General features: G+C 40.8%; 2 protein-coding genes across 4 annotated transcripts; both read left to right on the top strand.

Moving 5' to 3' along the window:
- The first annotated feature begins 3,961 nt into the window (after window positions 1-3,961).
- On the top strand, window positions 3,962-17,178 carry top2a (DNA topoisomerase II alpha). Of its 2 annotated transcripts, none has more exons than XM_033612210.2 (35): window positions 3,962-4,130; window positions 5,146-5,292; window positions 5,535-5,625; window positions 5,728-5,791; window positions 5,975-6,120; window positions 6,670-6,767; window positions 6,862-7,074; window positions 7,791-7,964; window positions 8,309-8,410; window positions 8,506-8,643; window positions 8,734-8,872; window positions 8,975-9,132; window positions 9,336-9,461; window positions 9,632-9,742; window positions 10,058-10,163; window positions 10,309-10,418; window positions 10,596-10,688; window positions 10,776-10,890; window positions 10,997-11,118; window positions 11,261-11,409; window positions 11,548-11,779; window positions 11,871-12,005; window positions 12,128-12,328; window positions 12,439-12,634; window positions 12,919-13,010; window positions 13,118-13,267; window positions 13,355-13,438; window positions 13,572-13,781; window positions 13,898-14,018; window positions 14,720-14,884; window positions 15,264-15,441; window positions 15,523-15,578; window positions 15,675-15,794; window positions 16,055-16,284; window positions 16,640-17,178. In XM_033612210.2, exons 1-35 carry the CDS (start codon window positions 4,113-4,115, stop codon window positions 16,787-16,789), a joined length of 4,740 nt encoding a protein of 1,579 aa, XP_033468101.1. In that variant the 5' UTR covers window positions 3,962-4,112; the 3' UTR covers window positions 16,790-17,178. The 2 variants fall into 2 exon arrangements, with proteins under 2 accessions (XP_033468101.1, XP_033468100.1); XM_033612209.2 differs by having other exon boundaries at window positions 14,717-14,884.
- Window positions 17,179-17,685: 507 nt separating this feature from the next.
- LOC117246617 (gap junction delta-3 protein-like) lies at window positions 17,686-24,008 on the top strand. 2 transcript variants are annotated; one of them, XM_078163522.1, is made up of 2 exons: window positions 17,686-17,922; window positions 20,157-24,008. In XM_078163522.1, the coding sequence occupies exon 2, from the start codon at window positions 20,380-20,382 to the stop codon at window positions 21,235-21,237; it is 858 nt and encodes a 285-aa protein (XP_078019648.1). In that variant the 5' UTR covers window positions 17,686-17,922; window positions 20,157-20,379; the 3' UTR covers window positions 21,238-24,008. The 2 variants fall into 2 exon arrangements, with proteins under 2 accessions (XP_078019648.1, XP_078019647.1); XM_078163521.1 differs by having other exon boundaries at window positions 17,686-18,032.
- Window positions 24,009-24,791: the final 783 nt, after the last annotated feature.

Here is a 24,791-nt window from a genome sequence, read left to right as displayed (position 1 = left end):
CATCTACTTTAACGTCTTTCTCAGCAGCTTCAGATGGGTGCCTATTTTTGGATGCCAAGTACTTAGTATTCCCTGTTTCAAACTGCCCACTAGTACTAGATAAGAGGAAGTCTGTATGTGAGTCTGTATGTGAGTGTGTAACAAGGTTAGAATAGTAATGGCATAGTTGCAAACAAAAAAGTGAATGTATTCTCTTAAATTACCTTGAAATGATCCATTTTGAAGACGCATTTTAAAATACTATTTCTAGAAAAATTATCAGAAGTCAATGGATGTAACATCAATCTGTAAGTGTCCCTGTGTGAAACCAAAAGTCAGCGTTGACTTATTTTAACTTAGGTAAGTTATCTTACCTAATGCCCTTAACCTACTCATGTTACACAAGTTAACTTAAGTAGTTAACTTAAGATATGTAAAAAACATAACCTATATATTTTAACCCAAACCATGATCTTTTCCTAAACCTAACCATGTAGTTTGTTTTGCCTGAACTCTGACGATTCACTATGTTAACCACTTGTTTAAAACTGCAAACATTATTGGACATATATGCACCAGGCTTTGAAGCAAATTTTGTCATTGGCCAGACAGTGGAATTGCGACTTTCGAGTCAATCACATGAGGCTGTTTGGTCCACAAAGACTTTTCAAATTATGAATGAGACACATTTGTAAATCTGTGTATACATTTTTTAGCGTCACAGCTATGACCAGTTTCATCTCTTCAGTCCAATAACATTTCAAAAGTCTAGAAAAGTTCTAGGATGAAATCATTTTATCCCAATTTAAGTAAGCAAAACACTTGACCAGAAGTAGCCACGCCGAACAGCAAAAGTCTCTAGTGGGCCTGCTCTAAAGGCTTAATGATGTGATGGCAGTGCAGATCATCTGGGTATTTTCATACCTGGCTGTTGAACATTTTTGGCTTTATGTGCCACTGAGCAGCTTTCACAGGAATGAACAGGGTCTTGCCTCCAACACTGTATCCAGATATCTTAATACATCCATGTTTGGGAGTCACTGGCAAATGAGCTAGTCTGATGTTAAGGTATAAAGACGTGTTGATTTTCTTGATTGCCATTGCTAGGAGCACTAATTTAGGAGTCTCTCCTGTAGGCTGCATCAGAGGTGATAGAAACAAACACCCTATGTGGTGGTAAAAGTGGGACGACTTGTTTGAATAATTAAACTATTTGGAAGTATGCTTTTCTTGTTCTTTTGCTGAAAGTTAAAACAGATTGCTACCACTCTCACATCTGTTATATCAATTAAATATGAAGCTTCAGGCAGTAGACACTTAGCTTAGCATACAGGCTGAAAGCAAGTAAACGCAGGTGAAACAGCTAGCCAGGCTCTATCCAAAGGTCCCAGCACCTCTATAATTCTCGAAATGATGATTTTGCATCTTATTTGGTTTTTTTTTTGTCATTGTTTTCTCCCTTTAAGTTCTTCTTCTTACATTCTTCTGACTACAGTTTCAATGAAGTGATGGAATATTTTTTGAAGGTAGCAGTGAATTCAATCTTCCATAAGACTCAATACTGCTCCTGTTAACAATTCCTCTTGAGAAAAGTACATATAGAGGCTCAAAAAGTACATTGTGAGCCTAAATTGTCTCTTTTTCAGGTACAGGAGATTTAAAAAGATTCTATTTTGAAGATAGCATATCCAATCCCTTGTGTTGTGTATAAAAAAAGGTTGAGGGCAGGTGGCACATTCTTTCATATTTCTTAAAGGAGATCAATCATTTTTTTTCAGCTGAAGATACCCAGTGCAAAATCAAACAGTAATGTGCGTTTGCACCTTCATTCATGTGTGCTGCTGTGGGTGTATTTGTGTACATACACTCCACTAAATCCGCTGGACTACAGCTCAAGCTCCTCAGCCCTATTATTATCATGCCAAGGTCAGATGAGTGGGCAACATAGCAGAGGAAGACAGATAAGTATGGTAGAACGGTTAGATAAATCAGTGTACTACTGCATTTCCATTCACTGATAGCCACCGGACCAGAAATGTAAAGGTCCATGTTTGCCATGTCTTTTCTCTGTTTTGCCCTTTTAAATCCTTCTGAATCACTTTACATCAGCAGACACAAAGGAAAGCTCTGCACAATGATACTGCACGAACACATCATTCGAGGGCTATCATGGTACGACACTTCTGGGGAGATAAACTCATTAACCACTAAATAGCTTTTAGGCAGCTATCATGTACAGTGTGTACGCGTGTGTCACAGAGAGATTGGAGGAAATGAGGGAGAGAGGGAAAGAGGTGGAGGGAGAGAAAATTGATAAATGAGGCAAATTGAAACTGAACACTTTGGGAAAAGGGAACACCGCACTCCCAGAAAATCCTTTCTTGTAAGTCTTTTTTGTACATTTGTGCATTCGAAAAGACAGTAATGGTTTGTACACCCAGTGACCAAAAAGTACACATAAATGGGGTTTTTTCAGCTGTGGTGTGTGCTTGTCTGTCTGAACCATCCCTATCTCTATCCCTGTGCCAGTAACTACTGTTGACTTTCTGATGAATCAAAAGTGATGCATTTGGAGCCTACTATTTCCTTGTTATTGTACGTCCATTAAAGATTTACACCTCTAGTACTAAACATATTCCTCCTGTGTGTGGGAAGCAGCTGTCACCTGCTGTACATTGGCTGATACAAGCCTCTCGATGGCTGACGAACACTTGACTTTATCGGAGAGGTGTTGAATTATTTGCCAGCTTTGCAGGTGAAGCCCCAAGACGAGATGTAAATAAGGTGGAGTGTACACAGATGTTGAATACTGCAGCTTCTCCTAGCTCTGTGAATCCTGAATGTCATTATGCAGTTGTGAATATCATGGTTTCTCTGATCCCTGTAAAGCCTGCAGGATTAGAGCATATTAGGCTTCAAAGAATATGGTAAAGCTTTAAAAGTAACATACAGTAGCTGTACAGACAGGCCTATGTGATGGTCACTTATTAAGTCAGATGCATACACTATTATAGAGCAGAATAAATTGTATGGATGGACTGATTACTAAAGCGCACAATCTGAGCAATAATTTGATGCCTAACCAAAAATTGTTTCACTTCAGATATCGCCAAAAGCTTACAAAAGAGACAATGTGTATGAGGCTGCAGTGCTGACTTTCTGGTTTAATGGTGTTCACATCAATATCCAGTGAACTGCGTGGAAATTGTAGCCCTTTTTACACATATCCCCCAAGGGTATATGGGCTATGATTCTGACACTGCTCACCCAATAATCATCTCCAAACACCTTTAAAGCTCAAAGTCAGCACTCTAATCTCACGGTCTTTGCTTCCAGTGAGCTGCAGTACAGACAAAATAATAAAGAGCACATCACTGGTAATATAGACACTACTCAGAGCCTACTCTATATATGAAATATTAGCTGTGCATGTGTATGGGCATGTACTGATGATTTTTTGTGAGGTAATTCCCATTGATAGACCAACAGTATTGTTTCAGCTCACCTTTGTCGGTGCTGGCATATTTATTGTAGTTTAATCATAACATGTATGGTGTGTGGTATCTATGAACCATGAGAAATCACTGTATCTGTCATTAATTATCATTCAGGTGTTAAAACAAATGTTGTGTATTTTTTCACATTGGCCAGTTATTGCCAAATCACAATAAAATTTAATGTTTTTGTGAGGAACACTGACAAATTGTTTTTTTTCCGGTTTTTTAAGCATTACTGTGTCTAATACTGTGGTCAATCATAAATCAACTTCTGCAGATTTATTTTCAAGGACCTTTTCCGTTTCTTTCTATTTTGGGAAGCTGATTGGCCGTGAGACAAAACGTGGGCGGGCTCATAGCTAGGTAGACGTCGGTGATTGGTTGTTTACTTTAAAACGTAGAGTAAGCGCTCCTCATTGGAGGGAAACGTCATAAGTCCTTTTCTTTGGTTGGCCAATGTAGCACGCGGGAGAGGTTTCCTCCAAGTTTCAAATTTTCGAAGCGGGGCTTTGAATCACTCAGCGTTTAGTGCAGTCGGGCAGAAGTTAGTTTTGGGAGTTAGGTGTGCATTGGTTAGTTATAAACGTAGTCAGAAACTGTTACTAGCACTAGGGGTTAGCAGTCAATACAAGAAGAATGGCTGAACCACTGAAGGTAACTTTATTAAACGTTGATATTTGCTGCTAACATGCTAACTTACCGTGGACTAGCCAGCAGCTAACGTTACTGTTAATGACAGCTGCAATGGAACTGCTAAGCAACGGTTACAGTTACAGCTAATGCTAGCTGAAATCGTTTGGTACAATGTTAACGTAACGTTAATTGTCGTTAACGCACACGTTAGGAAATGAGATGTTTGATGTGCTGCTATCAGTAACGCAATAACTCTCCTCCCAGACACCTGGCACGACGCCAAATGTGATATAGGCCATTACATTTTTAAGGAACCATATCGGGTCCATAACAATACCAACAAGCTAAAGTTATTTAGCTTTTAGCTAATGTAATGTTGCAGCAAACGCTAACGTCTTACAGCACAAGCAAAGCTACTGTTGCTTTTCTTTAGCAGTTAACGCTAATGTTGCAGTTAGCTTAACGGTAATTGTTTATGAGCACTCCTGCGAAGTCGATTCGAAATGTGACGTTACCATGTGCAGTTATGTTTATCCAACGTTAAACTGTGTGTAAGTAACGTTAGACAAAAGTATAACTTGTCTGGTCTACAGTGTATAAATTTCGAAACTGGTGGTATTGTGACTTTACGTTAGGGGAGGAACTTAACGTGAAAGGTACAAAGTGTGGACTACATGTGCCACTTGTGTCTGCAACCAGTAAACCCCGGTTCAAACATCTGCCCTTCTGAAGTGTCATTGAGCATCACAATTAAATCAGATCCCAGTAACATTCGGGGGTGTGTGTTGTAGACTGTGCACCGATGAGTGACATTTTTAGTAGTGCGTATTTATGGTCACCAAATTGTCCCAGGTTTTGTTTTGTCTCCATGCAAACTAGATATTAAAGCAATGACAACAATGTGGAGCTGATTGTCATTGCAGATGTTGTTGGTCATTGCATGTCATTACTTGTAACACAAATAAAACTCCTGCTGCAGTCTGACTGCAGTGCAAGAAAATCCACATCAAAGATAACTCTGTGTCATTCTCACCAGTCCCTCTTTGAAAACAAGCCGGTGGAGAAGACGAAGAAAGATCCGAAGCGGCTGTCAGTGGAGAGGATCTATCAGAAGAAGACGCAGTTGGAGCACATTTTGCTCCGACCGGACTCCTACATAGGCTCTGTAGAGCCTGTCACCCAAGTAAGAGGTCACACAGAAATGTCTGTGTCTTTGAAATTGATGGCTTCTCTAATAAACCCTTTATTGATCCAAGTCCTTTGGTAAATCTCACAGGAGCTGATGTAAGATTGCACTATTTTAGATATTTTCTGAAGAATTTTGCTCCCACTGCTGAGTTGCAGGGTGTTGACAGAGCATTGATGGCTCACATTATACAAATTTATGCTGGATTTTTGTAGTCACCAGTTGACTTCTTTCCGTAGCAAATGTGGGTGTATGATGAGGATGAAGGACTGAACTGCCGTGATGTGACATTTGTGCCTGGGCTTTACAAGATTTTTGATGAGATCCTTGGTGAGTATGTAACTCTTAGAATTCTAAATGTTGTATAATGTAAATAAACAAAATAGCATGTCTGCTATAATGAAGCAATTTGTTTTTTTATTCTCTCTACAGTAAATGCAGCTGACAATAAGCAGAGGGATAAGAACATGAACTGTATCAAGATCAACATTGATGTGTGAGTAATATATAATACTGCACCACCAAGAAACATCTCAAAATAGCTTAAAATCCTACCACAGTGTCCCTTTGCTTGTAAGTTGTCAAATAGCCCCAGCTCATATCCAGCTCAACTGATTTCCTTGGTATCACAGAAGCACATGATGAAATGTGGGTGTCTGTTGTTTTTTTTTCCTTTCAGTGAAAACAACACCATCAGTGTGTGGAATAATGGGAAGGGTATTCCTGTAGTGGAGCACAAGGTGGAGAAGGTCTATGTGCCTGCTCTCATCTTTGGACAGCTCCTTACCTCCAGTAACTACAATGATGACCAGAAGAAAGTCACTGGTGAGAATGATGATGGGACTCCAAAGACTCATTTGTTTTGGTTACACTGCAGAACAGTAAATTGAACAACCTCGGTTTTATTGCTGGTTACAATAAGATTTTTTTCACCAATGAAATTATAGAGATTTAGGCATGGGATGACAGTGCTTGACAGAACTTCACCATATAGTCCAACAGCATGAGCAACATGTTCAGTTAAATGATCAGAAATGTTTTAAACAAAACCTCTTTAACTGTAATGTCGTTAGTGAATATTACAGTAAACAACCCCAAAATACCTGTTTAAAGGATTAACAAAAAAAAAATAATGAATAATTTCATTGGTAAGAGTAGAGTTTACACACACCCCATCTCCTGAAAAAATATTTCATCATAATGGAGAAATGGCAAACTATGAATGTAAAACCAAGGTTGTCATCAGATATGTAACTAAAAGCCACAGTTTGGGTTTTGTTTAAACAAGCTACAGCCATGTTTCATGTTAAATCAGTAGGTCATTACTTTTCTCATATCCTAACCCACATCTTCATACTGATACTTGTTCCTTAGGTGGACGCAATGGATATGGTGCTAAGCTTTGCAACATCTTTAGCACAAAGTTCACCGTAGAGACTGCCTGTAAAGAATCAAAGAAGACCTTCAAGCAGGTAGGAGGAAGGCTGAAGCACATTTGCTTCTTTGTAGTCATTGTAACTTGTAAGAGAGAAATGTGACTTTACAGTGTGTCCATGTTCTTCACAGACTTGGTATGACAACATGGGCAGGGCAGGTGATAGTAACATCAAATCCTTTGACGGAGAGGAATACACCTGCATCACCTTCAAGCCGGACCTCGTCAAGTTTAAAATGACCATCCTGGACAAAGATACGGTGGCTCTGATGACCAGGAGGGCATACGACATCGCTGGATCCACCAAAGGTGTCCGTGTGTACTTCAACGGCAAGAAGCTGCCAGTAAGTTACCATGCTGTTTTTCTTTGCCATCTACCAACAGTCTCTGCCTTGAGTATGAATTGGTTTAACGGGGTTGCAACTCAGGATTATTTTCATTAACGACTAATCTGCCAGTTATTTTCATGATTAATTGTTTAGTCCGTTAGAATTTAAAAAAACTGAAAAATGCTCATAAAAATTTCCCAGAACCCAAAGCGACATCCTCAGTTAGCTTCTTTTGTCCAAACAACAATTCAGAACCCATGAACTCTTTATTTACTATCATAAATGACAAAGAAAAGCATCACAATTCTCACATTTAAGAAGCTAGAACCAGCAAATGTTTGACATTTTTCCTCAAAAAATGACCGAAACAATTCAGCGATTATCAAAATAATTGGTGATTCATTTTTGTTTTGATCGACTTATTGATTAATTGACAAGCGATTAAAGCTCTGGGGTTTTATTTATCCTTTTGATTATGATTAATTACATGTCCTTTCACATATGATTAATTAGGTAGATTCAACATTAACTCTTAACATTATCAAAAAAATGTAAAGACAAAGAGAGTTTTTTTTGTTTTTAGCTTTCAGGCTGCTACATATCATGCCACTTCTCAAAGCATTTTTACATCTTAAACTGCAATACTTACTTTTAACGATTTTCCGGATCATTGCATAAACCTGTAGGAGTTTAATTTTCTGATAAAGACTAAGACGACTCTTGTACTCCAGATTACAGGTTTCCGTAGCTACGTGGACATGTATGTAAAGGACAAGGTGGACGAGCTTGGCGGTGCCCTCACTGTAGTCCACGAGATTGTCAACGAGCGCTGGGAGGTCTGCCTCACCATGAGTGAGAAAGGTTTCCAGCAAGTCAGCTTTGTCAACAGCATCGCCACGACCAAGGTAATGTCACAGCGTATCAGGTCTTTCGAAGTGCATTTATCTTACATGTAATGGAGTGATTGAGTGTGAGGGTTGTGACCTCAATGTCAAACCAATAATTTAATATTTTTACGTAGACTGTTGGAATACTGAGCACCAATTTTAATTTAATTTGTCAGCCCTGTTTGAATTAACATTGTAGAGCAGCTATGAAGCATTTTAAGGCTGACTGAACTAGTCGACCAGGGTCCTTTGGCAGCTAAGTACAAATTTGGCTGCTCTCCCAGCCACTTTGTGTCACTATGATTAAGACGTATGTCATTTATTCTGTAAATGGGATCTTGTGTTTGTCCTCTCAACCTTAGGGAGGGAGGCACATCGACTACGTGGCCGACCAGGTGGTTGGCAAGCTCATTGAAGTGGTAAAGAAGAAGAATAAAGCTGGGGTGGCTGTCAAGCCTTTCCAGGTACAGTCATTTTGAACTCTGACCATAGAAGGGTTTTATATGAAGCTGAAATTGTGTAACATACAGTGAGTATACTCCGTTTTCTCTCCATCCAGGTGAAGAACCACCTGTGGGTGTTTGTCAATTGCCTGGTTGAGAACCCCACCTTTGACTCTCAGACCAAAGAGAACATGACTCTGCAGCAGAAGAGCTTTGGATCAACTTGTCCTCTCAGTGACAAGTTCATTAAGCAGGTGTGAATGAAAAACCACTGGCATTGCCTTGTTACCCTCAGAAGTGAAATTATTTCAGTATCTCTAATTCCTTCATTCTCTGTTCTATAGGCTACATCCTGTGGGATTGTGGAAAGTATCATGAACTGGGTGAAGTTCAAGGCTCAGACCCAGCTAAACAAGAAATGCTCAAGTGTTAAACACACAAAAATCAAAGGAGTGCCCAAACTGGATGATGCCAACGATGCAGGTATTGTACACCACACCATTTTCTGTCTTTTATAAGAAAGTCTAGCCTCACGAGGAAGCACATGAGCTGCCATTGTCCTGCATTAACCGTGCTCTCTGGCAGGTGGGAAGAACTCCATCGGCTGCACACTGATCCTCACTGAGGGAGACTCGGCCAAGACACTTGCTGTGTCTGGGCTGGGAGTGGTCGGCAGGGACCGCTATGGCGTCTTCCCTCTCAGGGGAAAAATGCTCAATGTTCGGGAGGCCTCACTCAAACAGGTTAGGCCTAGCAGCCAGTCATTATATGGCAGCATGTGTCTTACAAATCATAAAGATAGATCTGTGTTTTTACCTTGGATGGACACTGATGCATCAATAGTGTCTTAGAGCAATTGGTTCAATCAGAGAAAACCATGAGCATCATCTGTCTGTAATGCAGTCCAGCAAACAGCTAAGAGTGAAAATTGTGCGGTTTTCATCAGATCATGGAGAATGCTGAAATCAACAACATCATCAAGATCCTCGGCCTTCAGTACAAGAAGAACTACAGTGACCCAGAATCCCTCAAGACCCTGCGTTATGGCAAGATCATGATTATGACAGATCAGGTGCGCCAGCAGTTGCGTTTGATCTTTATTCTCATCTTAGACATCTGCTTTTCTTTTTTAGTGTTTCCAATTTGTGTTAATCATTTCAAATTTCGAGAGGTATTAATATTAATCTTTACTGACTGACATTAATATGACTCGACTCTACTGTCTTCCTGTGATTGTGACAGGATCAAGATGGCTCCCACATTAAGGGCCTTCTGATCAACTTCATCCACCATAACTGGCCATCACTGCTGCGACACAACTTCCTGGAAGAGTTCATCACCCCCATCATCAAGGTATGAAGTCTCACTCTGCAGCTACAGGAGTTTATTGATTATGAAAGTAGCTAAGTAAATTTAGGATAGAGCATACAGTGTGAGGCTAAGGTGATTTTTAGTCCTGATAGATTCAAACTTTCTGAGTAGTCTCCCTAAATTTGTAACAACAGTGCCACCTGCTGTCAAAACCACAGAACACTGTCTTGAATCCTTCTTGATACGGATCATAGTCTATCCTTATTTTACCATGTTGTTGTCAAACATGTTAACTATTTAAGTGACATGATGGGAAGATGAGGTGATTGCTGATGTCTGTTATTTCCCTCTCTTTAGGCATCTCACAAGAAAACTCAGCTGTCTTTCTACAGTATCCCTGAATTCAACGAGTGGAAGGAAAACCAGCCCAATTTCAAATCTTGGAAAATAAAATACTACAAAGGTTTGTTACAAAACCCCTGTGTGGTAGTAAAAGATTACAAGTAAGCAACCCTTCATACCTGGCCAATGTCATGGTGATGGTCTTGTGTGTCATTAAAATGTTCTATCTAATCGCTTCTCTTTCTTTGTGGCCTTCGTCCATCCAGGTTTGGGAACCAGCACATCGCAAGAAGCAAAGGAGTACTTCTCTGATATGCAGAAACACCGTATCCCATTCAAGTACTCTGGACCTGAAGACGATGAAGCTATCACCCTTGTAAGATGTTAACCATTTGTTTTGCTCATTTATTGGCCAATGGAATGTATACTACACCCTAGAAAGGATCATGTCAACTTTAATTTAGCCTTTTTAGACTTTGAATTTCATTTGTAAATTCATTACAGGGTGCCTTTTAGGTTTAATCCAACCTCCTGGCTTTTTTGTTTTGCCTAGGCCTTTAGCAAGAAGAAAGTGGAAGAGCGTAAAGAGTGGCTGACCAACTTCATGAACAACAGACGCCAGCGCAAGGCTCACAACCTGCCTGAGGTAATGTCAGCAACAGTCGGTGACCTTTATGTGCTCTATTAGTGTTTTGTGTGTAGTTTCATCGCATCTCTTGCTGTCTCTTCACAGGAGTACCTGTACGGTCAGACCACCAAATCTCTTTCGTACAATGACTTTGTCAACAAGGAGCTGGTCCTTTTCTCCAACTCTGACAATGAGAGGTCAATCCCCTGCCTGGTGGATGGTGTGTGAAATTATTTTGATCATCAAGAACATGTTTGTAAATATTTACGAAGCACTGATAGGTGTGAGACTGGTTTAAAGTGTATCTGCATGTGTGTGTACATCAGGTATGAAACCAGGCCAGAGGAAGGTGCTGTACTGTTGCTTCAAGAGGAATGACAAGCGGGAGGTGAAGGTGGCCCAGTTGGCCGGCTCGGTGGCTGAGATGTCAGCCTACCACCATGGAGAGGTAAGATTAATTTTTTGGGACTTAATGCAAAACATCCTGATCAAATTAATATTAGGCTGACTCATCCTGGTGAGCAATGCTAGCTATGTGAAGTGTTTTTGATTATACTGTTGATGTAATCTCTTTATCTCTTAATTTTCAGGTCTCTCTGATGATGACCATTGTTGGTTTGGCCCAGAACTTTGTCGGAAGCAACAACTTGAACCTGCTGCAGCCTCTGGGTCAGTTTGGAACCAGGTTGCATGGTGGCAAGGACTCCGCCAGCCCTCGATACATCTTCACCATGCTCAGGTCAGCAGCCCTACAAACTACAAATAATCTGAAGCCACAGACCTCCTTCGCACATTTGAGAATGTGGGGGGAATTAATTTCATGGTTAACAGAGTCAGTGATTAACTCAAAAACTCTCCCAACTTTCTTTCCTTCCAGCTCCCTGGCCCGCCTCGTTTTCCCATCTGTGGACGACAACCTGCTCAAGTACAACTATGATGACAACCAGCGCGTAGAGCCGGAGTGGTACATGCCCATCATCCCCATTGTGCTGGTGAACGGCTCCGAAGGTATTGGCACAGGCTGGGCCAGCAAGCTCCCCAACTACGACATCCGAGAGATCGTCAGCAACATCCACCGCATGCTCAACGGTGATGAGCCTCTGCCCATGGTGAGGACAAGAAATGGCTGTTGCTCTTTCTGAGATTTTATTTCCTCTGGGTTACAAATCAGATGATGAGGTTGTTTTGCTTTTCTTATAGCTTCCAAACTACAAAGGCTTCAAAGGGACAATTGAGCAGGTGATGGACAACCAGTACATCAACAGTGGAGAGGTGGCCATCATTGATTCAACCACCATTGAGATCTCTGAATTGCCAGTCAAAACCTGGACGCAGGTTAGTCACTAAAGCTTTATCCTTCCTATTAGGGACATGTTCAGGATGCTCCATCATTCATTTTAAGTATGTTCATTTTAATTGCCTCTATATGTGATTTCCCACCATTCCCTGTGGTCTAGGCCTACAAGGAGAACGTGCTGGAGCCAATGTTGAATGGCACAGAGAAGGCCCCTCCTCTGATCACAGACTACAAGGAATACCACACTGACACCACTGTGCGCTTTGTGATTAAGATGACCGCAGAGAAGCTGAGTGAAGCAGAGGCTGCTGGTCTCCACAAAGTCTTCAAACTACAGACCGCCCTCACCTGCAACTCTATGGTAACTGCTGCCACACTTAGGCACATATCTAATGTTTCAGAGACTGACGGCAGCTCAAGTATTCTTGTACCTAACTGTAAAATCTCCACCTGCTTCCTTTTGTTTTTTAGGTTCTGTTTGACCATGTGGGCAGCCTGAAGAAGTATGAGTCTGTGCAGGATATTCTCAAAGACTTCTTTGAGTTGAGGATGAAGTACTACATGCTGAGAAAGGACTGGTTGGTTGGCATGCTGGGGGCAGAGAGTGCTAAACTCACCAATCAGGCCCGCTTCATCCTGGAGAAAATCCAGGGCACCTTGGTCATTGGTCAGTAGCTTGTTTCAATTTTTGTTTAAAACATACACTGCTACAGCTTGATTTGAAAGACACACAAACAAGAAATATAAATAGTTCTTATTTTTACATTACTGTCCACTATCAATGAGTGATATACTAGCCTTAAATTAGATGTTGAATAATAACTCATTTGGAACAGCCTCTGAAGTTGAAATATTTATGGCAGTCATAATTTAGATGACAATTTAAGCCATAATTGTGCAGACCTAGATTTTCCTTGATCAAAAGTATTAACACTGTTCATCTGCTTGTAGAGAACAAGCCAAAGAAGGAACTCATTCGCATGCTGCAGCAGATGGGCTACGACTCTGACCCAGTCAAGGCTTGGAAAGAGGCTCAAGAGAAGGTGGGATGCTTTGAATCATGTGGCTTTCAATTACATTCACGAGGAGTGCTAGATAACCTGTCTTCATCTGTGCATTCAAAATTATATATTTGTGTTAATGCTCTTAGAACCAGGAAGAAGAGGTGGTGGAGGAAGAGGAAGAGGAGGAAACGGAGAAGGACACCAGCGGGCCAGACTACAACTACCTGCTGAGCATGCCCATGTGGTACTTGACCAAAGAGAAGAAAGATGAGCTGTGCAAGCAGAGGGATGCTAAGGTGTGATGTTTAGCTATCCTGCAATTTTATTGGTTGGTTTATCTTGTGTAAAAGTTGCTTATTCGTGACCCAACTGCTATTTTATAGATGACAGAGCTGAACACGCTGAAGAAGAAGTCTCCAGCCGACCTGTGGAAGGAAGACCTCGCTGCTTTCTGCGAGGAACTGGAGGTATTGGCTCTTCATCTGTCTACACTTTATCTGTACATCCACCTCATATTGCCAATCACATGAGCATGCATGCACTGATTCAAGCCCTGTCACACTTTCCCCTCCTGAGTAATCTTTCAATCTTGTTCCTCAGAACATTGAGGCCAAAGAGAAGGAGAACGCCAGCATGCCCATCGTTAAAAAGGGGGCTGGAAGAGGCAAAGCAGTGAAGGTGAAGCAAGAGACTCTGCCCACACCACAGGGTCGCCGCGTCGTCCCGCGTGTCACCAGCACCATGAAAGCTGAAGCTAACAGGAAGGCTGATCTCAAGAAAGGAGAAGGCAAGAGGGGCAGGAAAGTCAAGGTAGGTGCTTTCAGATTAAATTAAATCACAAGAACGCATTAAAAAACATGAAGACCTAATGTAAAAGCAAAGGCTAGAGAGTAGTAGTCAGCTTGACCGAATTTCTGTGATTTTAGACTGAAGACGTCGTGATGAAGATGGAGTTTGGAGAAGATGCTGAGAACACAGAGCCAAGTGAAGAGATGGGCTTGGCTGCACGACTTGGCAAGAAAACTAAAACCCAGACAAAGGAAAAAGGTGAGAATGGCTGAAAATGTTTTGAGGTGTCAGAGGTTTCTCTTAAGAGAAGCTCAAACAACAGACCAACATATCAAACTGTACAATTTATCCTCTCTGATGTACAATTTTCATCATATATCCTATAAAAATTGAATTGCAGTCAAACAAATTAACAAAAAGTAAATTAAAATTATTATTAAATCATTGGAACTTGTTATGTTCAACAATAAATCCTGTGTCCTGTTAGAAGATGCAACCAGTGAGTCATGGCTCTTTAGTGACATCTAGTGGCAGCTCTGAGAAACATCATTTGCTCTTCTACAACCCTCAGAGCATTTTTAAAGTAAAAAGCTGAGGTTTTGTTTATACCTTCCTGATAGGTAAATTATATTGTACTTCAGAGATAAGATACAAGGCTGTGTATCATAACAGTGTTTATTATATCTACCTGCATCATGATTACAGACTGACTCAAGTGACGTGTCATACTGCTCGAGCTATCAAAGCAATATAAAGTTTACATGCCTTATGAAACAGGCACACTGACAGACTTCTGCTGGATGTTTGTAGAGTAGTAACAGTGTGCAATGACCATTTAAAGTAATGGGTGAAGGTTAATTATTATTGCACCTTTTTAAATACTTGATCTTAACCGACTGTATAGAAGCTGCATTGCATTTGTATTGAAGATGACTCCGATACACACTTCTCTGCAGCAGCAGCATCGAAGACCAGCAAGCAGGGCACTCTTCAGTTTCAACCCGTTGCCAAGAAGACCAAGAAGAATCCGTGGTCAGATGAGGAGTCTGGCAGTCTGTCCAACAGTGAAATCGAGGCAGAGGAAGTGGCTGCCCCCAGAGAGCGAGTCGAACGCAAAACTAAAGGTGAGTGCTAGATGACCCTGACGCATATCTCTGCTTATAGGTAGACTGCTTATGTTTCCCATCTATTGTCCTCCTTTGAAAAGACTCTGTTCATACATACTGAACACATGGCACATCACTATTCTAACTTCCTTTACTCAGACAGTGAGACAAGATGCAATCACTCTGTAAATGTTTGTGATTCAAACTCAGTACACTGACAGAATGCATTTCCTGAGGCTAATTAGCGCGCCAATCTCAATTTACCCCAAACTGATTTTCGCAACAGTTGTTTTGATTATCCCTCTATTATGGGAGGACTTTAGTAAAACAGAACTAACAAATCCTCATCACATGGCAGCATTGTTCAATTAAACCCCTCTGTTACCTGTTTCTAAAGCTGCGGTGAAGTACAACATGTCCGACAGTGAAAATGAATTTGATGACTGGGGAAAGGAGGGCGCTCCAAAGCGGAAAGCTGCCATCAGCGACGATGATGATGACAGCTTTGTCCCCGAGCCCATGGCTGACAGCGAAGTTGACTCTCCAGCCCCTCCCCCCAAAGCTCCAGAACCCATGTGAGTATTAAACAACCTGATGCATGGAGCTTCTTACACATCTTTGCAGTCAAGTTATAAATCAAGTTTTTTTCTACACAGGAAGAAAACAGTAAAGAGCAAATCTACAGTGAAACAAGCTAAAACCACTTCAAGCTGTAAGTATTTTCACAACGCCCTTCATGTGATAAACCTGACAAGGGTTGTGCTATAGGTCTGAGGTTTAATTATTTGCTCTTTGTGGTACTTTGCAGCTCAATCAGATGATCAGGTGCCTGCACCCAAGGCTCCAGTTCAACGTAAAACAAAGGAGGCAGCACCCAAGAAGGCTGCTGCTGCTAAGAAACCAGCTGCACCCAAGAAGAAGGCTACAGGTATTTAAAAAAGTTTGCGTAGCGTAATTAGGGACAACTCAGAGTGGTGTAAATGTCACATGAACTGAAGAGCAGATGCAAGGATGAAGTATAAAAGTTTTAATATTGCTGTTTTTATTGATTTCCTCATTGTCGCACTGTAACACTACGTGTACACATTTGTCACACATATTTCAGGTAAGCACATGTTTGGTGTGCGAATAAATTCAATGCATCTTTCCCCCATCTGCGTAGTTATTTCTCCTGTTATCTCCTAATAGACGCAAAGCAGCCATCCATCCTGGATGCTCTGTCCAAGTCCAAACCTGCGTCCAACACAGCTGCCAAGAAGGTCCCTTCATTTGACTCCAGTGACTCAGAGGGTGAAGTCAAAGCTCCAGTTACAAAGGCCAAGCCTATTGTGAAACGGAAACAGATCGCCAGCGACGACTCCGACAGCAGCTCAGACAACCTCATGTCACGCATCAAGGGCAAAACAACTGCCAACAAGGTCAGTTTCTACACTGAACTCTGATTTCAGAAAGGTCTTTAGGGATTAATGGACCATGAGGCCTCATTTATATTGATTTACATGCTGAAATGCCAATATTAGTGAAAATTATGATTAAAAATTGTACTAAATTGGTCTCTTCTAGTGTGTAAATTAATTTCACATAAATATTTAGGTAAGAAGTTATAGGTGTCTTTTCAATAACTTCCATGTAATGTGTCCCAGTGGCTTAAATTTGATTTCAAAATGTATCACTACACAGGACACACTACTTTATGTGGCAATTTGTAAAGCTCTATTTTGAGCGCTGTATTTAAAGTCACTATAAACACATTTCCTCACATTTTCTCTGCAGAAAATCAAGAAGTGGGACGATGATGAAAGCTTCCAGGTTTCGGACCAGGAAGAAGCAGCTCCTGTATCCAAGGCACCGCGAGACAAGCCCTCACGTGCCCGCAAACCTGTAACCTACAACCTGGACTCAGATTCAGATGAAGACTTTTAAGGTTCACTCTCTGAGTCAGTTTTAGATTTAGTATCGATATAGAAAAGTTATACAGTTTATGCCAAGCGATTAATACGGCATTGTTTAATTACTTGAAGAATGGTTGCATTTACACTCGTGGTTTAAAAAGACCTGCTGTCCTAAAAAAAGATTTATTCTAGCAAAGGTTCTCTTCTGCTCTTTAACAGGATGTTAAAGAGCAGAAGTCAAAGAAAAAGCTTGGCCTACATTATACATGTGCACAAGTCTAGTTTTAATCCTGGAATTACATACTCCTAGGCTTCTTGAAATGTCTGTTTGACTCCATTTATTTGTGTTTTGTCTTGTCTTGTAAATATTTCAATGGCTTTTCATGTTATATTTAGAAAAATAAATTTGTTTTGTATTAATTCTGCTTGAAATTGTTATTTGCTTTGGGGCTAGCATCTGGGGAAATCTGTTATCTGTCTTTACAAGTCATTACTCAAATGTGTGTGTGAGGGAGGGAGGAGCATCAGCTACACATGAGGTAGATATACTGTAGTGTGATGGGAAACGTCATTAGGATATGTGGATGGGTGAGTAGCATTTTATTTCATTTACAGTAGAATTTTCATGTATATAATCGCTGGAAAACATTCTTGATGCATGCATAAAACAACAAATCTTGAACTTCAAACTTCTAAGTGCAAATAAAATACTGAGCTGTATTTTAATGCTGCTAACTGAATGAAGTACACTGCATGTAAAACTAATCAGAGGGTGCGTTAAGCAAGTTTCGTGTCCACCTTGGCCCGGGGAAACTGGTGGTACAGCTTAAAACAGATCCTTCCTGCCATTTAGGAAGCTCTTTGAAATGCTCATCAAGACTTTGCCTTTCTTGGGTAAACATCACTTTTCTCTCTGGGACCCTTGATGTGTACAGATTAGCAGGAATTTCCTAAACTGTTGCCGCCCTCTCGGTTATTAGCCCCGGCAAACCTCAATCACATGCCATTGGGAGAGAGTGTGGAAGGAATATAAGCTGCATATGAGCATAATGATTGGTTTGGATACTAGTTAATTGTTTTCAAATCCCCTGTTAGTTTTTTCCAAGGACATATGAGTGGTGGAAGACAAACTAGAAACTGGATTTTTCAGGATTATCAAAGAGGGTAGGTTTCACATTTCTGCATTAGGTACATGAAATGCCTCAGGCTGAATCTGTTATCTTAGTGCCACTGGCTTGTTCCTGAACGCTGTACCTGAGGAGAGTATCATAACGGTAAGTGGCTCTTCCAGTCAGTGACTTCCACATGTAGCGGCTTGCAGCTGATCGAGACTGTATTACAACTGTCGGCCTTAAAGTTGAGTTCAAATGAGTATCAAACATTACTGGATAGTACAGGGTGTCCCATTGTGGAGCTCAACTGTTTTCTCTTAAAATCTCCAAGAGCATGTTTTAAATTAATCTAGGGCTGCATAATATGAGGGAAATATGCTTCATATGTTTCAACATTGAGGTCCCCATCCAGAAAGTTTTGACTGTCAAACAATTTCCTGAATTCTGGTGATTTTTTTTATGCACCAATTTGTGCCTTTTCTGCATCAATTTATCCTGTAAATGTCTTTGATTATGTCAAAATAAAAGTCATCTGCTACTTTCATGCACGCATTACAAATATTTAGGGGGATGTGTCCCTATTATTTACTCAAGATTGTCAAAGTGTTCTCAGTTCTTCCTTCCTATACCTTCAGTATACAGTGGCATGCAAATGTTCGGGCACCCTGGTCAAAATTTCATTTGCTGTGAGTAAGTAAGTAGTAGATGAACTAATTCCCAAAATGCATGAAGTAAATATGACACATTTCTTCAACATTTTAAGCAAGATGACTTCTTTTTATTTCAATATTTTACAGTTTCAAAATAACAAAAAAGGAAAAGGGCCTGAAGCAAGAGTTTGGGCATCCTGCATGGTCAGTACTTAGTAGCACCCTCTTTGGGAAGTATAACGGCTTCTAAATGCTTTTTGCAACCAGCTAAGAGTCCTTCAATTCTTGTTTGGAGGATTTTCACCCATTCTTCTGCTTCTAGCTTTGTGAGATTCTTGGATCGTCTTGCATACACTGCTTTTTGAGGTCTATCCACAGATTTTCAATGATGTTTAGATTGTCGGACTTTGATGGCCATGGCGAAACCCTCAGTTTATGCCTCTTGAGGTAGTCCATTGTGGATTTCGAGGTGTATTTAGGATTATTGTCCTGTTGTAGAAGCCATCCTCTCTTCATCGTCGGCTTTTTTACAGATGGGTGTGACGTTTGCTTCCAGAATTTGCTGGAATTTAACTGAATCCATTCTTTAATCTACCTGTGAAATGTTCCCCGTGCCACTGACTGCAACACAAGTCCAAAGCATGATTGATCCACCTCAGTGTTTAACAGCTGAACCGGTGTTCTTTTCATGAAACGCTACATCCTTCTTTCTCCAAACATACCTTTGCTCATTGTGTCCAAAATTTCTATTTTGACTCCATTTGTCCACAGGACTTGTTTCTAAAAAGCATCAGGCTTGTTTAGATGTTCCTTTGCAAACTTCTGACACTGAATTTTGTAGTGAGGATGCAGGAAAGGTTTTCCTTCTGATGACTCTTCCATGCGCAGGTGTCTCTGTACAGTTTAACAGTGCACCACCACTCCAGAGTCTGCAAATTTATCTGCAGATCTTTTGCCGTCAAATAATGGTTTTGATTTGCCTCTCTAACAATACTACAAGCAGCTCTCTTAGAAAGTTTTCTTGGTTATCCAGACCTCATCTTGACCTCCACAGTTCCTGTGTTAAGTGCCATTTCTTAAGTACATTACAAAGTGAGGAAACAGGCAGCTGTTTAGACTAGTCCATGGCTGCTAAAAGTTTCAGGAGTCAGAATATTTATAAAGCTTTAAAATTTACTTCACTTGGCCTTTCCTAAGGATGACTGTGAACAAGCCAGAGTCCTAACAAGCTAATCATGGTCTGAGACCCTGTAAAAGTTGTCTGAGAGCTCAAATGTCTTGGGGTGCCCAAACCTTTGCATGGTGTGCCTTTCCTTTTTTCCACTCGTAGTTCCACTTGTACGTAACAAAAATAATACACAAATCTAGCATGTTTGATCTTTAACTTCATGCCCTCTGGAGCTCAGTTCATCTTTTACTTACTTTACAGTTCACAGTGAATGAAATTTTGATCAGGGGTGCCCAAACTTTTGCATGCCACTGTACCACTAAAATACTGTACAACAAGCTGTTTATGTTGTGCAACCCTTAATGAAACCTAAAGACCTAGGCCAGTGTTACTGTTTTATTTCTTAAGTGATGTGCTTAAGTGGCTGTTATTGTAGGTGGTATAATAGTGTTATACTTTTGGTTTCAGGTCACTGGAATGTGAACCCTATCACTACTGTGGGCACTTAAACCCTGGAGCAACCTTTGATCTGCAGGTCAGTCTGTTCAGTCTCGTCATGACTCATGGATTGGATATAATAAGATACATTTTAGTTTCTTTTTTAAAGCTGAGACAGATTTTGCTCTGAGACGGACAGGAAGGACAATCTTCAGACTTCCAAGAAGCACTACCCAAGACAAGCACTGTAGTCATGGGTGAATGGGGCTTCCTCGGCGGGCTCTTTGATAGCCTCCAGGCCCACTCGCCAATGCTTGGCCGTTTCTGGCTCTTACTCATGCTTGTCTTTAGGATACTGATCCTGGGAACTGTAGCCAGCGACCTGTTTGAGGATGAGCAAGAGGAGTTCGCCTGCAACACCCTCCAGCCGGGCTGCAAACAGGTGTGCTACGACATGGCCTTCCCTATCTCCCAGTACAGGTTCTGGGTGTTCCACATCGTCCTGATCGCCACACCTTCCCTGGTTTTCCTCATGTATGTCATGCATCACCACAACAAGAGGACCAGTAAATCCAAATCCAGCCAGGTTAGCGCCCAGGACTACAGAGAAGACCTCCGGTTAAGGAGGCTTTACATTGTCAACGTGGCTTTCCGCATCGTGGCGGAGATTGGCTTTCTAGTGGGCCAGTGGCTGCTGTATGGCTTCAAGGTGGAGGCCCAGTTCATCTGCAATCGCTTTCCTTGCCCCCACACAGTGGACTGCTTCACCTCGCGCCCTGCAGAAAAAACAGTCTTCCTCTGCTTCTACTTCATCGTAGGGGTGATATCAGCTATTTCCAGCATCGCAGAGCTTTTCTACAGCTCCGCAAAGTGGTTCTGCTCAAGCCAGAAGCCCTTCATCCCGGAACGCTCCTGCGTCTGTCAGAACCTCCACAACAGCAAGAAAGAGGAGGTGGAAGCAGAGGAGAAACCACAAGGAAAGAAGGTGTCAGAGAGCACCATGAGGCTGAAGGGAGGATCACTGAGGAGCAGCGCAAGCAGGAAGGGCTACAGCATCAGCCACAAACACAGGGGCAGCAAATATGTGAGCAGCAGGACATTTATGGTGTGAGAGGGCCTTGATTGTAACACACTGCAATTTATTATTTTATCTAAATTTCATAACAATAATCCCTATGCCGCTTCACTAAAAAGTATCTCGCTGTTGATGACTTTCGTGATGAGAGACATCATAAGGAAATGCTCAGGAGACAGTCCTAAGATCAGGAAGTAAGCAAAGACAAAAAAAGACTGATGGTTGTGATAAGGCGGACACATTGTTGACTTGTGTGGTTTGATGAATCATTACAGACCATAAACAAGTTCAGGAGGGGGAAGAGTCTGGATTACACTTGATTCTTTGTTTCAAAGAGAACTGATTGTACATCCTTGTGCCACACCTTTAACGGAAAACCAGTGAACATTGTGAACGTTGGATAGGGTGTCTCTATGTCCTTAAAGAACTTAAATTCAATTATACAAATATTACACCTTAAAATTCTTTAAATAGTCTTGAATTTCAATTTTATTTCCACGTTTTACAAGTCTTTAAATCTACAACTGAACCTAATGCTGTCTTTTTACTTCACACTCATACTTACCCGTTGGCAGAACCTGACTCACTCTAATAACCATATTCCTGCATAACACCTACCTCTGCATGGAAGCACATATATACTGCATATCTTTATAGGATTAAGATAAACTGGTCTGATATGATTAGGATGGGCACAGCAAAGATAAAAAAATCACTGGTCCCAGAACCTGTGAAGTAAGCCATGATCTTCTGTTTCTGGTTGTAAGAGTGCTGCAGCTAAAACAACAGGGGTATGACAACAAGGTGGTTGTAGGATGTTACATTTTATTAATTTCCTGATTTCTAATACACTTCACTTTTTATGGGAAAGGGTTTTGAGTGAGTACTTACTGCATTCAGGAGGAATGGGACATTTTTCTAAGGTGAGACCAGCTTGTTTTTAGGCTACCAGGTGCCATGCAATCATGACTTGGGTTATTGTGTGCCACCCTGTAACATTACATTTTAAATATTTTTGTCACTTAAAGGGTCAGTATTTTGTCAGCCAAAATAGTTGAGAATTAGCCATCAGTGTTACACACACACAAGCACACACACACATGGCACCAAGGAAACAGGTGTCAAAGTAACAGGGAAAGCACGGGAGAAAAGGTGGAAGACTTTTTATAATGAATAGCTAGGTTACATTAATGATTTACTGAACTAATGACTAAACCGATAAATGTGTTGGGTGTCCTTGCTAATCAACCAAAAAGTGTCTCAAATGATCTGACATCACCCTACTTACCCGCAATGCTTAGACAAGAAAAAGTTGATTTGTCTAAAAATCAGTTTTTAAATTTTGAGAAAATGTCTCAAAATCCACATGTACATGAAAATAAGTGTCTCTGTGAGTTGGAAACTTTTTCTTATCTTTACTTTAGTGTGTAATTTTGCTTATAAGAAAAAGTTATTGATTCTTTCAGAGGGTTAGAACAGCTCTAGACATCTCTCATGTTTCTGTGGTTAGTATAAAACTGTGACCAGCAGCAGGCTAGCTTAGCTTAGCTTAGCTTAGCTTAGCACAAAGACTAACGGGGAAACTGGCTGGCTCTGTCCAAAGCGCACAAAATCTGCTAACCATGTTATATCTTGCTTGTGTAATCCATACAAAAACAAAAAAAAGTGTATTATTATATTATTATTATGGACCAGTTTTTATGACTATTTTTGGGACCCATTTTTCTTGAGCTAGCTGTTTCACCCTGTTTCTGGTCTTTGAGCAAAGCTGAGCTAAATCACTGCTAGTGAAAGCTTATACTGTACAGACATGAAAGTTTGATCATCTGGTGTAACAGTTATTGTGACAGAAAATGGAGGCATTAACAGCAGTGAATAGGCTAAAATAAAACTTTAGCTGCACTGATCAGTGCGGTTTTATTGTTTGCACACGTATCTATAACACAGTCATGAATGAATGGATGCACAGATGATTTTGTGAGATCAATTATGTTTCATCCTCTTTACTTTTGACTTTGACATGATAAACATTAACATATTTTATAATGTTTGTCAACTGACTTTGCTGATGTTTTTTATTGGCACCTTTGTAATGAATATTTATGTGTACCATATTTTTTAAAGTGCATTGTAAATGGGCCAGTTGAGTGCAAAGCACGTTGTGCAGTAGACTGTGACATAACTGTGCAAGACTGAGTCTACAGTATGTTTCTGTTTGCTTGAGACACTGTTTTTGAGAAGTGTAAACTGCATGTCAGAAACAAGCTGAGTAGATTTTTTTTTTTTTTTCAAATTCATTGATGCTCAGGCTGTGAAACATAAACCAACTTCTTACTTTGTTCATCATGCAACTGCATGTGGACAATTCTATGTTATTCTGCCATATTAATTTACATTTTTAAATCACTCTGTTCTTAACTGCATCCTAACCTGCCTGTACCTGTAAAGGACTCTGATCAAACCAGCCTCATATCATCACAACTCACCTGCAGAACATCAGTATTAAAGGTCCCCTCTACTCAAAAATATGTTTCACTCATTCTTGATTTATTTCGAGGTTTGTGCAGAGTTTTACACATAAAGGCTAATTGTCACTCTTCATTTATCTGTGACTACTTTAAATCCCAGTTTAAAGCCCAGTTCAGACCAACGATTTGCGACAAGGTGAAACCATTTAGAACATTGCAGAGAAAAGTTGCAGCGGTGTCAACTGGACGGTCTGAGCTTGCCTCAAGCTGGCTGATGGTGTCACCTGCAACTCCGCTGGTCAAATCGCCGGCGACTGGTCTTAGAACGTAAAGCATATCACCTGTTCCTACTCGCCAAGCCCTCTGTTTCACTCCTGTTGGACAGTGGGTCGCTGCTGCTGACCACTCTATGTGCCTACCCCCCCCCCCCGTTTCATCACTACTACAAATGCAGCTCTAGCCAGTATCTCACTGTCACTATCCTCATTCATATTTTAAGCAGCTGCAAATTTTATTCAGTCACAAAAAAAGCCAGAAAAGCTTGAAATCAGAATGGAAAACGCTTGTTGCATAGAGATGATACACCATCTCATCCAGTTGCATTGGTGTGAACCGGCAGATTTTTAGAACGTTGCAGAACGGCACATTGCAAGTAGTTGCCTGTTTCAACTCATCTTGAATCTTGGTCTGAACTGGGCTTAAAACGTGTGTGTACGTGCAGAATTTATAACATCACAACTAGCTGTTCAATTTTGTGCTCAAAATTTAGAACTTTTGACATTAAAATATTAGCTTATTCATGGATCAAAACGCCTTTTTTTCTTCTTTTTTTTTCCTTTTTTTTGGGGAGGAGTGGGAGTATATCAGATGTAAATAATTATTTACTCAGGATAATCCACAGACTTTGTTGTGAGCAGTTTTGTGTAGGAAATATTTTCTTTCTACCAAAACTACACCTGCCAACTGTATAATAACGCACTGCTACTGCTAGCTCACTCAGCACTGCTGAGCTAGCTAAGCAGCTGAGGAGGACGCCATTATTGTTCATGTTTTGCGCTTTTACGAGCCTCTGGTCCATGAGAAAATGCACGCTTCCCTCTGCACTGTGATAGGGTTGGCGTG

This window comes from Epinephelus lanceolatus, chromosome 21, assembly GCF_041903045.1.
Source record: "Epinephelus lanceolatus isolate andai-2023 chromosome 21, ASM4190304v1, whole genome shotgun sequence".
NCBI lineage: Eukaryota > Metazoa > Chordata > Actinopteri > Perciformes > Serranidae > Epinephelus > Epinephelus lanceolatus.
This window is presented reverse-complemented; position numbering and strand designations above follow the sequence as displayed.